Source organism: Podarcis erhardii (assembly GCF_964252035.2).
Source record: "Podarcis erhardii genome assembly, chromosome: 4".
NCBI classification, from domain to species: Eukaryota; Metazoa; Chordata; class Lepidosauria; order Squamata; family Lacertidae; genus Podarcis; species Podarcis erhardii.
In genome coordinates this window covers 38,414,629-38,432,061 of record NC_138508.1, presented here as the reverse complement: position 1 = coordinate 38,432,061, position 17,433 = coordinate 38,414,629, and the positions used below count along the sequence as shown (strand labels likewise).

The 17,433-nt window shown below is 39.1% G+C and overlaps 1 protein-coding gene across 7 annotated transcripts in view; it reads left to right on the top strand.

The window, feature by feature from the left end:
- Positions 1–16,993, top strand: part of CD47 (CD47 molecule) — a 45,254-nt gene extending 28,261 nt beyond the window's left edge. Inside the window, exons 7-11 of one of the 7 annotated variants that reach the window (XM_081859800.1) lie at positions 914–1,006; positions 4,404–4,435; positions 9,781–9,805; positions 10,508–10,535; positions 13,398–16,993. In XM_081859800.1, coding sequence (XP_081715926.1) covers positions 914–1,006; positions 4,404–4,435; positions 9,781–9,805; positions 10,508–10,533 — 176 coding nt within the window. In that variant the 3' untranslated portion in view covers positions 10,534–10,535; positions 13,398–16,993. Of the gene's footprint in view, positions 1–913; positions 1,007–4,403; positions 4,436–9,666; positions 9,810–10,507; positions 10,540–13,397 lie in introns of those variants that run through there. The other 6 variants (XM_081859799.1, XM_081859802.1, XM_081859797.1 and 3 more) reach the window with 6 other exon arrangements.
- The last annotated feature ends 440 nt before the right edge of the window (positions 16,994–17,433 follow it).

Sequence of the window (17,433 nt, the reverse complement as noted above, 5' to 3'; positions counted from 1 at the left end):
AATGGCTCTGTATGCTCACCTCTTATCTTTCTTATTAGATAAAGGCTAGTTCAGGGTTGCAGTGACTCCTGTGGATTGCAGATACTCATTTGAGATCACAAAATATCTGAAAGGAGTTTGATTTTGCTATGCAGTTTCTAGTCTTTTCCTGTCGCATTAGTGAGAGGTCCACAACCACACCACACCAGCCCACAAAATTTGGGGTCTCTGATTAATGAAGAGGAAATTGATTGCATGCATTCTTAAATTTCAGCAAGATTACTAAGCTTTGTGTAACTGTGTGTCAAAGTCATTGCATAGAATTTTGCAGAAAAAAATTTTTTTAGGCTCACGGTGACTCATTTTAACACAAGCCTATTCAACAAGTTCGTCAAGTGTGTGAGTTGTTCTTTGGCATCCAGCATCTAAATATTTCCTCCACACTCACCATTTTGAGTTTAAAAATAATTGTGTTTGTATTGGGGGTTTTTCCCCCCTGTCCTAGATGGAAGTAACATCTGTTCTTCAGTCTCCTGTCAATAACTTCGTTGTTAGTGAATAATATTTTAATTTCACTAAACTGCATATTATCAAAGAAGATGTTTGTGATCCAGGTTTTAGCATAAAACCATTGAAATTATGAGTCTTAGAGACCAATGCTTGCAGAAAATTAAAATACAGCCAAGTGTATTTGTTTGCTGTTGGTTTTTGACCCACAGTTCCTTAATATTTTCCTGCATATTCGTTATGGTGGTTGATGCATGTAAAAGATACAGCAAAACCTGACACTTTCTGTAGCAGTTAATGTGCACATTGGTGCAAGATGTTATGGCTGTAGATCTTTTCCTAAGTGTTGTAGTTACACTGCCAGACCAACTCAGAAAATAGAAACAAAAATGCTAACCTAAATACTCCATTTTTTCTCTCTCAACAGAATGCCCACCAAAACAAACTTCTGTTGTGATTGCAGGCTTAGGAATTATTGATATTGTAGCAGCAATTGCTTTCATTTATATGGTTGTTATTGGTAAGTACTATTTACTTAGAGTATACATGAAATGCTTTATCTTAAAATCAAATGAATATTCAAACAAAGTTCTTGTTTAGTGCCGTTTCGGAGAGGATTGACCAGAAGATCACAAATGCAGGTTGCCTTGTGTACGAGCAAGGGGAACCCTCACATCCAGGGGCTAAATGCAGCCTTGCCCGTGCTTCTTTCCAGCCCTGAGGACTCTCCCCAGGTCACACTGCTCACAGATCCTGTTCTGTACCACCATTGAGGGCTCTTGACTGGCTGAAATATGCCCTTGAGCTATGATAATGCCCCTTGCTTGCTTGCCTGAATGGAGGATATGTATGTGGGGGGGGGGGTGTAGATAGAAACCAGTGTAGCTGAAATGTAGCCTCCTGTACAAAGGGAAGAGTTGCATTCTTTGTTCTACCTCTGGCTCCACCTACTTTTTGCTTTGGGTCTCGCCCACCACTGGCGTGCAGCCAGGGAAAGTGGCTCTCAGACTGAGAAAGGTTCTCCATACATGGGGTGATATCATGCAAAAAAAGTTCCTTTACCACACAAGTAGATTTGGGGATGGCACATGGGGAGAGGAGAGGGAGGTGAAGTACCAATGTGAAAACAGAAATCCTTGGGCTAATGGAACTACTTTGCTGGATATTGCACCTAGCCTATCAGATAAATATTTGGGGCACTGTGTAGCATTGTTTTGAAGGAGGGATGGCAGTTGACAGTGGATCTCACTGATTTGTCTCTGTTTGCAAGGGTTATATTGGGCTGTTTTTAAGTCCTGTGCCATGAGTACAATGAGCTGCCTTCCATTGAGTGGTGTGGAGCCTATCATTCTCCTTTCTTTCAGAAAAAACTTTTTACAGGAAATAGAAGGTGCTGATGTTGATCAGTAGGGGCACATATCCAGCAACTGAGTTCTATAAGGCATCTTGTGATGCATTCTAACGCAGATCAATATTTTTGGTCTGGGGGATCTATTGATAAAAGGAAAGCAATCAGCAATCAAACTTGGGGGCACATAATCAGGTCCCAGGCTTACTTGTAGTAGAACTTTAGTTCAACATTGGGCCCCAGATGTTGTTAGCCTACAACCCCCTTCATACCTGACCATTCATTCAGCCGGGGATGATGACAGGTGTACTTCCAATATCATTTTGGGGGCTCAAGACTGAAGAAGCAGTATGCCTGCATTGTAAATGAAGGGAAGGTGAGTTTGCTGATTGGAGAGAAAATGGGGTTGGGTTGGGTAGGCAGTTGTTGTCTATGTATACCTGAAAATATTTGGTTTGGATTTTCTATGTGCGAGTTATGTGGATGAAGAATGTGAGGGTTGCTCTGGCACAAATGCTGCTTAATAGGTATTCAAAAAATAAATGAAATGAAAGTTTGCAAGCTAGACAGTAATAATACATCTGTGCGTATCTTGCACATAGGCCTTGAAGTCTTTGAGCTGAAATAATAGATATCACATGGTTAAAACTATCCAGAGAAGCATGTAACTTGGCCCATGGATATAACGGGGCTTTCTGATTCCCCCCCATGCACAGCAGCAACACTCTTTGAAACTATGCCTTGGAGGCTGCTGTTCAGAGGAAAAGGTTAAGCCCTTTAAAGTTTTTCTAAGCTTTGTGGGTGCTTCAGAAGGAAGGAGCGCTTCTGCACTTCTTTCACAAACTTATTGAGGAGGTAAACATGAAGAGATTGGAACTGCATTCACACAATCTATTCCAAAAGTGTTTTGTGTACATGGCTTTTTGTTCTATGTATCCATGTCCCACAGTTGCTTCTGATACAGGTGTGAAGGGAGAGGACTAGTACTGTGTAATTGTGATCTTCTCGGCTGGGTCATGATTGACCCAAAGCTGAATTATGCGCTGAATTGCACTATGACCATGATTCCATTGTTTTGTCTATGTTTGTGTGAGAGTGCATCTTTTTTTAAAATTTTTAGTAAACTTATGTCCTGCCTTTCCACCTGAAGACTTCCAAAGGTGGCTAACAACATAAAATTTTAAACAAGCAATTATCTGTTGATAGTGATAGATACAAGAGCTGAGCAGACTTCTGCTCTTTGGAACCACTTTGTGTTTTGTACTGGAACTCCAGCCTATATGTCCACCTCTAGTTAGTGTTAAAGGACCATGGTTCATTTTATGTCTAAGAAATTGTTCTCAGTGACAGAACTGATGAGGTCTCAGTCCTTCAACACAAGTGCACTCCTGGTTCCTTGTTAGCTTTCTTCATTTCAGCAGCCTAATTTAGTTGCGGGAAGTTGTTGCTACTGTAAAAATAAAAATCGAGCACCGGAAACCCTTGCCAATCTAATGTCAATTGCCCATGAATCTACTAGTACATTGTGCTCTAACTTCTAACCATCACTGCTTTAAAACAGGTAAAGTGGGCGGTAGCAGGTTTGTTTTTGTTCTTTTTTTAAGCCCACAGCAGCAGCCAAATAAATTAAGAAATGGCAGTTGGAATAAATAAGTCCTTAAGAAGTGGTGAAAGATCGTTAGTGGTGAAGAAACAGCCAGGGACAGGAAGGAAGGAAGGGAGAGGAGGATAGAAGGAGAGACAAATATAGTCACACGTTGTAAGATAAAAGCCAAAGTGGGTCTTCCAGGCAGGTGTGTGTTCTGCATCTGAAAAAGCTGAAGGCTACTGCTGTGGAATCCATGCATGCATGGCTACGAACTCTGCTTCTTGGCTTTGGGTCGTAGAGGTGGAAAGTCCTGCATGTGTACCATTTTCATTCTGTATACTGCATTCCAATAGCAAACATGAAAAGGGAAGGAGGGACATGTGGTTTTAACCAAAGATATAAATATTGAATCCACACAATTCGTGCTTTGAACATGCACTCCTGGAAAGCTTGCAAGAATGCAGGTCTGGGCCAAGAAAGTAACTTTGCACGAGCAACCAGAAGAAAAGCTTTGCTTCTGTCACACTCCTGCAATGTTTAAAAGATAAGCATGGGAAAAGCGAGGAGGATGAGACCGAGACACAAGTTAAGAAGTAGAAAGGAAAAGAGAACATATTAGACAATGGCCTCATTGCAGGTAATGCTAAAACCATGAATTGTCACATGCTTCCCTCTTGCCTCTCCTCCCGTGTGATTGGCAGGAGTTTGCTAGCCTTTACTTTCTGATTCACAGCATCTTTCAGCAAACATCACGTACCAGTAGGAGGTGCTGGCTTAAACAAGCTGTGCTTCATGTGCAACAACTGAAAGTAAATGCTAGTAGCCGTGTAGGAAGATGGCAGGAAGGGGACAGAGCATGGGTCCAAGGCTTTGGCTGAAATTCTTTCTTGGTCGTCTTATGTCCCTGCATAGTGGTGATTAGATTTGTGTGCTTTGAGTATCCAGTAAGAAATTGTGCTATATTTTTACTTGTAACCATAGGTACCAGATTCAAAGATCATCAGCCTCCAAAGGTAAGCTTAAAATTAATGCATACGGGGTTGCTGGATGACTCAGGTGATACATAATGTGATTCTGAATCTTTCACAATTGGTTTGATCAGATTGGTAGCAAGTAGAATCACGGCAATGAGAATTCTTGCCATTTTAATAGGTTATGTAGACATGCAACCCTGGCTTGCCTCATTATTCATTCAACTCTTTATTCATTCAACATCTTTCCCCATCTCCTTCATTATACAAAGACTACAGAGTGGAGACTTGAATTGTAGCTTTACCACTCATACATTGGAATCGTTAAGAATGGAAGAAGTAACCCTTTTAAAATAAAAATAAAAAGCTAGAAAAATTTGAAACATTTGAAAAATAAAATCAAGGCAATGCATTTCAGGTAACTTGTATACTACAGCTTTGAACAGTGAAAGGGTAGTAGATTAAAGCCTAAAGATTAATCTCAGCCCCCAGTTCAGCACTTCAGAGAGTAGTGCAATTTGACTCTTGATTCCTTCAGAGGCTGCTCAGTTCACCTCAGGTCCCAGTTTCCATTTGGTGAAACCAAAGCTTTGCCGGGTTCGTTTTCCTGCAAGGACAGCTTTTACAGTTTTGGAGTGGTTAAAAAAGAATGAATCCAGTCTCCTCTACTTTGTTGTGGTAAATTTGTTAGGGGATACTATGTCTCTTCAAGAGATATGTGCTTCCCTAAAGGTGAAAACCTGCCAAATTTCAGAAACATAAATGCAAGGGGGTTTTTTGTATGTGCTAGGCTTCTTTTAAAGGGATTTGCTTTCCTCGTGGTTTTTGGGGAAGTTATTTTTGTATGAAAGTATGGAGGCATACTTTCCTAGGAACACCTCTACAGTGTAACATGCAGAATTACAAAAGGATGGGTGCTTGGGCTAGGGGGATAAGAGGAATGAGGTGGGGGGGGGGAGAGCCCTGCTTCAGGCTTATGCTCTGCTCAGTTGGCCCCAGAAAGTCTCAGAAATGAAGTACAAAGCTGTGTGTGCACGTGCCAGAAGCCAGCAGCACTAGAAGAACTAACAAGAACAAGGATATTTATTTCTTCGGCATTCCCTCCAATTAAAACCCAGTCACAAATATATTCTCCCCAGCTCCCCTCTTCCTTACTCTGATTTTTTTCTTTTCTTATCAGCTTGGGGGGAGAAATTTGCTGGAGGCCCATTAAACTGCTCAAGGTGATTTGGAGGGGCTCACTTGAGCTCAGCTAAGTTTCTGATCTTTCCAAATTGTTATGATTTGGCTCTGGATTTGTGCATATGCACAATGCTAATAAGCCCTCCTCCCTATTCTTTTTTTTTGGGGGGGGGAGGTGCTTCACCGCTCCTGCATGCTCCTTATCAACTGCGAAGCTAGTGTTGCCTACTTTCTAATGTGGAAAGATCAGCCCAGAGAGGGATTGGCAGGAGGCCGTGTGGCTCTCTTACCCTTCATCCCTGCTTCCTTATATAGACACACTGTCACTCAAATATGACTGGAAGGCAAAAAGATGCTGCGCTTGAAGTTTGTTGTTAGACTGTTTCTCATGAGCAGCTGATCGGTTGGTAATGCTGTTTATTCACTGTGCCATTTTAGACTGCAGATGGGGCTAATATGATTGAATGCTCTTCTGTCAACAACAACAACAAGAGCCCTGCACAAATAAAAATTAATGAGAATCATTCTAAACTAATCTTTTCCCTGACATGTGAGTTCTTTTGGCTGATGGTTAGAGGTAGCAGGTGGGGAGGAGGAACATGGAAAAGCATTCAGTTTTGTTAGCTGCTTGAAGTGGTACAATATATAAATGGATTTACCACCGCTTTTGCTATGTTTGACATCTAGCCCTGCATTTTTTTTTTACTCTGGTGTATACCAATGGAACCAGGAGATATATATATATATATCTCCTGAAAGCACACTTGAAAGGTAAAGTGAAATGGCAGGTGCTTCTAATATTTCTTCATCTGTCAGACCTGAGCCCTTGCTTGAAGTTTCATTTTTTCCCCCTCTGGCAGTAGGAGAAATTGATAGCCATACAGCTACTGTTAAAAGGAGGAGATCCGGTCCTTTTCCCTGCAAATTGTAAAATCCGTCTGTGCAAGACGGCCTTTGATCTATCATGTAAGCTGCCTGGGTTGCACTTCACACTGTTCTGGATATGTCACATTGCAAATAAGACACCTGCCCTATGCCCTAGTGCAGACCTAACATTTACGCCAATGGGTAGGAGATCAAGAATGTACCTTAAGCTTCCACACATCCTCGTTCCCTGTCCCATTAGGCCCTAACCACACTTCTTTTACAATGGGAGTTTTCAGACTGGCTGCAAAGCAATCATGTTAACCATGGTTTGTTTATTGATTTCTTTTTTTTTAAAAAATGTACAGAAATTCTCCCCCCCCCCCAGTGCGTGTCCTTACTCATGCGAGACCGCTTTTACACGGGTTGCTGTGAAATAGAGATAAAATAATTGAAATGATGGCATGCCTTCCCTCTCTTGGAGCTGCTGCCTGCAAGTCATCTTCCCTCGCTTGGTACTACTGCCTGGAAGTCACTCTCAGCCTCTCGCTCACTGCGATGGGAGGGATTGGAGGGAAGGCTGGGAGCAGCAGCCCGAAGCAAGAGAAGGCACACTGGGCAGTGGCCCCAAGCAACTTCCAGGCAGCAGTTCCAGCAGTGCGCATGAGTCTCTCCCTCCCCACCCCACGTGCCCTCCCTATTAAAGTTGGGTGCTCCTCATTTTTTGCGATTTCAGTTATGTGCACGCAGGCCCCGAACATAACACCCCACATAAGTGGTGGGATGCCTGTATACACAACCCTTTGGTTAAAATCATTTGAGGTGCATAACTCTCAGTAAAAAAACAGTAATAACAAACCCCATAAACGATTAAAAAGCGTTGGGAAATGAAACCTTTAATATAGCCAGCAGAGAGAGAAACATGTATGCAGCGAGCAGTTACAATCCTGGCCTTAATTTTTCCTTGTATCCACTGCAGATAATATACTTTGACTACTCTGATTGGTCTTTTATCAACTCCTTGCCAAATTTAGTACACTTCAAATGTATTTTCCAAGTCTGATGAAGTTTTCCTGAAACCCTGGGGTTCTTTTTTTCTTCTTCATACCAGGCAACATTTATTAGTAATTTTTTTGCCAGTTAATGGTTATTTCAGAAGATACTGGCAGTGGTATATTCAAAAACTGTCTTTGAGACTACTGTAATTTCTGGGGCAGACCTTTTCCTCATGCAAAATACGTTTAAACATCATGCATGAGTTTTTCATGATTAACTTTAGTTAGCTTTTCCAGACTTTGCATAAATACTTAATAGGGAAGTCTCTCCATTAAATCAGATATTTTGCTAATTTTTGTTTGTTGTCTTATCTAAGTTAAAACAACGCATCCCATTTGTAAAATTAATTTTGTAACAGAAATCACATTAAATTCCTTAGCTTCTCGGTTCAGTAGCTTCTCAAAAGAGTTATTTGAATAATATATAAATAATGCCACAGCATTTGCTTATGAATTCATTTTAAAATCCTACTGTCCCATCTTAATGCTACTTACTGCCTGCTTAGATCCTGACACTTTGGCTCAAGGCTCAATAGTTAGGGGAAAATGAATTTAAAAATAGATAGGGTAAACTGAACGTACACCACTAACTGAGACAGAAGTATATGAGTTAGTATATACCTTCAATATTCCTGTAGAAAATTTCCCTTCCAGATCAGCATTTTCCAGAATTGGGTACAAATAGCTCTATTCTAAATAGTCAAAAGCTTTTTCCACATAAAAAAATATAACCCTCTATGGTTTTTAGACTTAGTAATCACATGAATTATATTCAAAAGATTCCGTATTTTTCTTCAATAAAACTTAACTGATCTTCTGCAGTATACTTCCCAATGATTGTGTTGCCCAGATTTTAAACTCTTGTTTTGAAAGGGTGATGGGTTGGTAAGATTTGACTCCAGAAGCATATTTATCCTTTCTTAAGGATAAAGAAGCCTATGTTTTTGGAAAGGTTTGTTCTTGCATATCTGCATTTAATGCCTCCAGAAGAAGATATGACAATGCATTTCAAGAAAATATTATGATATTTAGTAGCAAAACCATCTGTTCTTGTTTTAGTATTATTTTAATTCAACAACAGCTGTATAGAGCTCAATAACTGTAACTGGCCTTTGAGGATTTTCAATATCTGTTTTTGTTAAACAGGACCGTTTAATGTTTTCTAAATAGGAACTTATTTTCTTTCAAGAGGGAGAATCTGAGGGCTACATAACATTTCCTTAATTCATATGCAGTGTCCTTTGGCTTTGTATCAGCCCTATCCCTGTTCTTCAATTGCTGAACCATGTTATTAGATTATTTTACATACATAGATGAAAGTAATCTGTTTGGCTAGTAGCCTTCTTGGAAAAAATGCCTTGAAATGTTTTGGGTGCAACTGATTAGGCCAATTTGCTTTCTTGGGACTTCTAACTTGCCTAATTTTGTCTTAAACAGAGGCATATTCTCCTGCCCCTAATTGTTGAATTTGATTGATTAAGATCCTTCAAATCTCTTCCCCTTTTGTTATTAATTAGGCCACACTATGTTATTAAGACCCTCATCACTGATTTTGAGGCCTTCCAACCAGTGACTATAGTGGTCTCAGAAGAATTATTAATTCAGAAATATTTCTGCATCTTAGCAGTCACAATCTGATATTGTAGTAATAAATTCTTGACTTGCCAACAGCTATTTCCTGATTGGGTCTTATCACATGTCTGCTCTGTTGTAATGAGAGCATATCTTCATATGTGTAAGTTCATAGGTACAGATGATCAGAAGAAGTTGAGAATGGAAGGATGAGTAGATATCACACCGCTGTATAAATTCTGGGAGAAGGAATGCTTAATGTTCAGAAGCCTTGGAAAGAAAAGCCTACTTTTAAGGCTGGGGTCTCATAAAACATCCTCTTTGCTCCAGTAGGCTCCAAATGGAGGGTTAAGTGTACCCTCATCATTGCACGGGGATCTACACTCCATGTGTTCTTTCTCTCTTGTCCAAATCAGCTCCTCTGGGAGCTAAGGGACTAGCAGTCTTGCAGTTTTGGGGAGGGGGGATGAGGCTGTGAGCCAACCTGTGGGACACATTTTCTCTCTGCTCTTGACTACATGTTGTCATTACTGGCCCTAGAGCTAACAGCCTGCCATTAACCTAATTAATGTTCTGCTGTTTCTTGTATTTGTTTTGTAGAATCATTATTTATTGTATATGTCAATTAGAGTCATTTAATTTGGGAGATCCAAGCTAGACATGAAGACATTTATATTTATATATATACACATATATATTTTAAATATTTTACAGAAAGCTGTCGAAGAACCGCTTAATGGTAGGTAGCAACTGAAATTTTGATCTATATTCAGGGACTTGGTTTTTGCTCCAGTCCAAAAAATAGCTTTTGGGGCTGTTTAAAAAATGTATACAAGATAATGAAAAAATATTCCTGACCTTAAATTATTGGTTTTTCATAGATCTCTTATGGGTATTAGAAAATAGTTTATGGCTCTGTAATTCTTGGTTTATCTGGACCTTTTCAAAGTTCAGATGGCTTTCTTTCTTTTTTTACGATAAATACCACTTTGATCTTATAAATTAATTTGCCAAAAGGAATTAGTTTCTTAATGAAAGATTTGTTCCTTCTGAAAAGTAGATATGAGTTATCTTTTGCATGGGGTTCACAAGTTTCTAGGATAGTGCTTAGCAAAACGTGGGGTTCTTTTGTTTGTTTTTTGCCTTTTGGTCTCTGATTTCCTCATTTGATCCAGCTAGTATTGGGGGAAATCCCAATGATTGCTGATGTAGAATCAAGAGAAAGGCTGGTTGTGCATCAGACCCTCTAATTTCTTTACCATTACATGGAACTCTTGCATGCCTTAAATTATAATATATATTAACACTGTTCCTACTAAACTGCTGTTTACATGGAATTCTTGCATGTCTTAAATTACAATATATTTTAACACTGTTTCTACTAAACTGCTGTTTACTTCTTGCTTCTCTAACTACTAACGTTTTGCTTGGTTTTGCAAAGATGCGAAAGGAGTGATGTTAGAATGATGGTAAGTTTTGCCTGTATTTATTAGTAGGGCTATGGGATTTTTCCTTTGTGTTGATTTTTTTCCCTTTTTCATGAAACAGGAGGCACACTTCAAAGCATTAGTATTTCTAGTTATTAGTTTTTCTAGTAAGACACAATCTTTGAATATTTCATCAAAAATAGTCCCTGAGGTCCAGTTTTTCTAGCTATGAAATAAGGTGTGTGCGGGTGTCTCCAAATAGTGGTGGTTTATAGTCACCTTAAAGCCATTGGCAAACTTCCTTATTTCCAGCATCTTTACAGATTTTAGTTTTGCAGCTGTGGCTCCATAAATCCATTTGCTGCATCAAATGGCCCTGGCCCTTATTAAATCAGGCAGGGGGCTTTGCAGTCCACAGATCACCCTCCCAAAATTTCAGTCAACTGCTGAGCCCCAGAATGCAATGCAACAGAGAACAGTAATAGAAAGGAGCTTCTTCCTTCTCCAAAGCCAATAACAATATGAAGCAACTCTCCTTCTACATCTTCCCCAGCCCTTTGGCAAATGTGGATGACTAGGGAAGGAGTCAGCAGCGGGCACAGATAAAGGCTGGTTACTGAGCCAGGGTAAAACTTGTAGATGTCTGTTTGCCTCCCTTGAGAGACTCACAGCCTTGTAGCAAAGAATGCAGTTCACAAATAGAACATATACTAATGGCAAACATATTATCTGAGTGTGGAGCTTGTGGAGCCAAAATTACGACACCCTCACACAAGAGGGGAGGTTATCAGCAGTCCCAAGGTTTGCAAGAGAGAGAAAGAGAGAGAGAGAGAGAGAGAGAGCCTGAAAAGGGAGAAGAGGGGAATGAGACAGAAACAGTCCAATGAGTACAAAACATGCTAAATGGCTAAAGTATATTGAGTGGAGGAATTGGATTGGAACATCTTGAAAGAAGGTAGGACTGCCTGGAAAACTGAATGAGAGCCTTCTACTGTGCAAGGTTTGCTGCAGATTCCACTTGGCTACGAATGGCCTACAGGCAAAGTTGCCAGGCACACACAGGGTCAGGGGGAAGAGTTTCCTGCAACATTGCTTAGCTGGTGGTCAGGAACCCTGACCATGAACACCCCTCCACACTGCAGCATTTTGAATTGCCACTTTATTCCTGTTTTTCAAATTACTTTCCTTCCTTTATAAATAAAGGCAAAATAGTATTGGTGGTGGATGTGATCAGTCTGTTAGACTAAAGCTTACTAAAAATACTGATTTTCCTAATTTTGTTATTAATCCTCAGGGAATTGAGCAGGATGGGAAATAAGTGTTCATGTTTTACATACTTCATTAATCTCTGGCTTGCTATTTAGTTCAGTGGCTTCTGTATTAATCTTGATTTCATGGGAATCGAGATTAATTAATCTAGGACCGCAACTGAACTTGCAAGTAATTAGGTCTTAGTCATTCAAGCAATTCATCAATGAGATAATCATGAGTGTTTAATCTGTTTGTTCCAACTGTTTGTGCATCTTCTTAACACTAGATTCAATGAGAAAGTAAGTAAAATTCATTAAACCCCACTTGTACTGTGTTAAAGAGTCAATGGGGATACTTGAAGTGTAAAATAAGAGGACATTATTATTCAATTTATATCCTACCTTTTTTGCAAGGAGCTCAAGGATTTCCCCCTCCCCGTTTTTTTCTTCACAGCAACCCTTTGATGTAGCCTAGGCTGAAATACTCAGTCTGGACTTGACAGTCCTCTTCATACTCTCTCGTCAGTACTTGGTCTGTCTTTATATTCCCTTCAGTCAGAAGACAGTTCAACTACACAAAAATTATGCTCTGTCATCCCAACGTCTTGTTGATTTTTAACTAAGAATGAGCGAGTCCAAATAGAATGTCCACTGAAGATCTGCCACAGTTTGACCTTTTTGGTTCCACTACCCTGTCTTAAGAAGCTGTTCTCCAATGTCAACTGACATCATGGAAAGTCTTGCAAGGCATATAGATACCCCTTTTATTAATTGTGTTAGCATAACTCTTTCTTGTTACACTAACTGAAGAACACCTTTTATGCTCAAGGTCTCTTTTAGAAGTAAACTGCCAATCTTTTTGTCTCATTCAGAACTATCTACAAATCAAACCCTTTTTATAACAGAACATCATTCATTCATGTAACCTGGTCATGTCACTGTTTCTCCACATGGACATACAAACCTGCCTTGTACTGACATCTCATTTGTGCATAACAGTAAGCCATGGTTAATTAAACTACGGTTTATTAAACCGTAGTTTGACTATCCAAACCCACCTCCTTAACTATTGTTTGTTTGGTATCAGCAAACAACATTCTCAAGCCATGATTTATTGTTGGCTTGTGAAACTTGGTTTGTGTTAAGGAAGGCTTGTGAGTACACCAAGCCATAATTAACTCTGGTTTGTTTAGCCACCCCACCCAAGATGTTTGCCAAGCTACAAAGGAATAGCTAGAAAACACTAGATCTTTACAGGACACTCTGGAGAGCCACTGGCAGTCAAAGCCAGATGGACCAAACACATCATTCTAAGCCATGATTTGTTTGGCTCTCCAGGGTGTGCTGTAAAGATCTTTTGCATCACATGACAATTTAACTGGAGATGCTAAGGGTGGAACTTGGGACCTTCTGCATTCAGTCTTACACTTCAAATAGATCCTCGAATAGGTTTGTGGAACTGAAAATAGCTGCAAAAAACAATTGATGCTGATCTTTCATAATGTATATAGTGAATGACTATTATTCCTATCTCAAGCAACCTACCTTAAGTTCTGAAGGCAAGTTCTGAATTGATTTATCTGATTTAACTGTTTGTTTTTAAAGTGTCCCAAATTTCAGATAATAATTTTGTGATTTATTTTTCCCTTCCCAGCAAAGTAAAGCAATCTGGCAATGGACATGGAAACAAGTGGAGAAAGACTTTTGTTGATACACCGTGGCCTTGATGATGCACTACTCAAAGAAAAAGAAAATCAGGAAATTAGTTGTTTTGCATGTGTGGAAAAGTGCTGTAATGACTTATGAGGTAACTTTATAGTCACAGGAGTTGTGGTAATGTTTAAAAGAGAAATGAGTGTATGCACGTGAGTTTATTTTTATTTCTCTCCTTTTTGGTTAGATGAGGGAAAGAATACAAAGGACTCTCTCTCTCTCTCTCTCTCTCTCTTTTTACCCACTGTTTTGTGTCTCTTTAGTGCTGCACTGTTGAACTGCCACTTTTCATAAAGACCAGACTTCATGAAAGGACTACTTTCCAACATAACAGTGTTTGGCACATTAGCGCCTTTCTGTCCTGGGCCAATTTCTGTGATGCTATACAGCAGCTACTTCTTACATGAAGTAGCACTCCTAGCCTCAAAACTGGGGAGCAGTGTTGAAGGAAGGGAAGCAGAAGAGTTGCTCATGAGTCCGCAGTTCTCACTCTTTCTTTTTTTACTTTTTAAAAAACTTTTTGTACATATAACTGTTCAGTGCTAATGTATTTGCTTGACCTTTCCCAACCTAGTTGTCCCTCAAGTGTGTTGAACTACAACTCCCCGTCAGCACCAGCCACACAACCATGCTGGATGTCGCTGATAGGAGTCACATTCCAAAACATCTGAAGGGGTAATGGGTTGGTGAAGTCTGATTTATATTACGAAACAAATGTTTTTTTTCCTGGTAGCCTGCAACATGGCCAGTACCGGCTCTATACTTAGAAGAGGTTAAGCTTAAGCTAGCATTGGTATGACTGAAAGTTATTGCAGGGTCACAGAAGATAAATCAATGGGACCACTTACACAAATCTTTGTACTGCATGATAAACAATGCTATTTTTTTCCATCTTGCTTTTACACACTAACCTGGTTCACATTACACAAAACAGTGGCCAAGTGCAATGACCTGGGTATGCAGGCTCCCAGGGAGGAGACGATAGCTGCCTTGCTCTTCCCTAGTTGTTTTGCTGCTGCATTGCGCACCATGCTAATACATGGTGTGGCTTAGCATGTTGTCTCATCTCAGGCTTGAAGGCTAGTTCTGCAGAGCAAACTGCAAACCAAGAACATACTTTACTTGCAGCTCATCGTTAGTTTTGATGAGTTAAACCACGAGCCTGGGTTAGATGGCATGGGGAGTCAAAACATGGCTTAGCTCAGTGTGGTCCAGCAGCAGAATGACCAGAGGAGGGTAAAGTGGCCGAGATGTTCACGCTAAGCCAGTTTGGCACAATGTGCAAAAACTGCCTAATTCCAATCTTACCTTTTTGACGTTTTCTATGACAAATACAGAAACAATATTCAAATGAGAAAACTATTTATATTAAGCACTGTTCATACCCTATGTGGTATGAATGTGAGTGGATACATTACAAGATGAACAGATATTGTTTGTATTATAATATTTTTGAAAAACGATCGTCATTAGTCTTTTCTGAATAAGAGCCTGGTTTCCAACTCTCTCAGATGATCACAAAAGTCCCATCCACGCACTTCCTGTTAGTATTCCTGCTGTATATACTGTAATTCTTTGTGTGCTTTGGTGATCAGTATTGTAGTTAAAGTAACTTTCTCTTTTTTCCTATTCTTTAATTAAAATGCTCTTTAAAATTAAGGACCGAGTTCAGCTTTCGTGGCACAAATCCCAATTTCTACACTGCTGAATGTAGTAGTCCTTTAATGTTCATGAGGCTGAGAATCATCCCATAACACTTATGCTAATTAAATCCTATTTCTTTTCCATCTCCTGCAGTTGCCAGAAACTTATGCGCAGAAACAGGAGTTGTTCTTTTTTGGTCTATAGATTGCCAGCATTCCAAATTAAGCTGCAATTTTTTTTTAAAACTATGATTTCTGTGATCTCGTCTTTCAGTTATTTACATATACAGGATTTATTATTTATTTTTATTAAATTTTGTATACTGCCTATATCCATAGATCTCAGGGCAGTTCACAATATATAATTACAATATAAAAACACACAAAATGCATAATAAAAAAGGACAGAAACAAACCAATAATCCCCGCTTCATTCAAGAGGATTTAAGGAACTGTATTCCTGTTTCCATCCCACTAAAATATTCTGTGTAGACTCCATTCAAGAAATTGCATTAAAAAAGCATTGTGTGCTCTTCTGCACCTTCCCAATAAGAATCTATCCACTTTAAATATACTGCAAGATTAATTGTATTGAAACATAGCGTTCTGAGCCCCTAAATTGTGGAGTCTCCCTTTTGTAAGTTCAGGTCAATTTCGTGAAATGCTCTTTATTAAAATGTTCAGTGGGACTTTTGCTCAGTCTCCTGATAGCCCTCTCACCTCAAATAAACTGCGTTTCACATCTACAATAAAGTTGGAAGTTACAATAATTGCAAGTTCCCCACACCCCCACTCATTGCCCAATTCAGTAGAGCAATTAATGAACAAAACATTTGCCTGAATAAAGGGGCTTATTAGAGAGATCTGATGCAGTTTGGTTCTCATTTTTAAATGGCTGTGCTCCCTGGGAGCAGGGATATCATAGATTGCCTCTGATTTTGAATATTTGCTTTGCTTCTTTTTTTAATATTACTCTGGTAGCGTTGTTCAGTGCTCTCATTCCTGCATTGGTTTCCAAAATTTATTCTTAGATTTCTGGCTACTATTGTTTGATCCTCTGATAACTACCAAACTGGGTAAAAGGGCTACATTCTCATGTCTGCCCCTAACTGAGGTAGGTATTTGAAGATCGTAAATATTCATGTAAAGATGGCAGGATTAGGTGGTAAGCTTGTACATTGGCTTTAATTCTTAAGGTTTGGGATCTTGGATCTCTCTTTTTAAAAATTAAGATACTATTGTGCATGTGTTTGAGGTCCGCCATCCTGAATGCAAAACAAAATTCAATATATCCCATTAGCTGGTGATCGGTCCACGTGTTCCGTAGCATCGTAGTAAGTTGATTCATTGCTGATGCATCTCATTTCTGGAGCATGCAGAAAATGAGAATTCTGCAAATGCATTCCATGCTATATTTGAATTTGAAGTCTAGTCCTGCTGTTTGCCTTGCAAGACTGTATGATTTTGTTTGAAAAAAGCACTAAAGACAACTTATGTAGCCCACAAACGGGTAAAGCCAAATTCTTTCCTATAAATAAATATTCCTTCGTCTTACAGAAAGACTTTGATTCTGATTATGCCCGTTTGAGAATGTCATAACATGTACAAGAGGGTCCTGTGCTTTAAATTTCATATGGCCGTCATTCAGAAGAGAAAGTTTTCCTAAACTAGTCCTTTATTTCCCCCGATGTTTAAGAAACCAAAGTGGTTATGCTTGTTTTAATACTTGTGATTGGGGTTTTCTTTTTCTTTTTGTATAAATATAAAGCCAAATCTTTGTTGTTTGACCATTTGGAAAAATCTTCAGTCTTTTAAACATAACAGTGTGTTTTTATTTATTGAACATAGCTTTGTAAATCAACTATATAATTAAAATAAAAGTGTTTTAATTTTTTGAGGGTCTTTCTCCTTGCGTTCTCGAAGTTACTATCAATTATTTTTAGGTCTGCTAGGCTACTTTTCTTTCAAATTAACCCTGAAAAGTTTGTTGCAAATTGTTACTAATTCAGTTTTTCACAGTATGCTTAACCATGCCCCTTTTTTCCATTGAAAATATATTAACATTAAAACAGAAATGTCAGTGACACAGTTTTCAGCCGGTGAGTTCAATGCTATGTTCTAAATTAGCATATTAGCACTAAATGTTGAAATTTCTTTAAAACCATGCAAAGAACAAAAGCTTTAATAATTAAATTTCTGGGAGCTAGTGTAAATATAATGGAAATAACTTTGCAAAATGTAAAATGCTCTCTTCTATGCTATTGAGAAATCATGGTGAGGTGCATTTTAAGACATTAAAGTTGGTAATGTACATTAATCATTCAAGGCATGTTA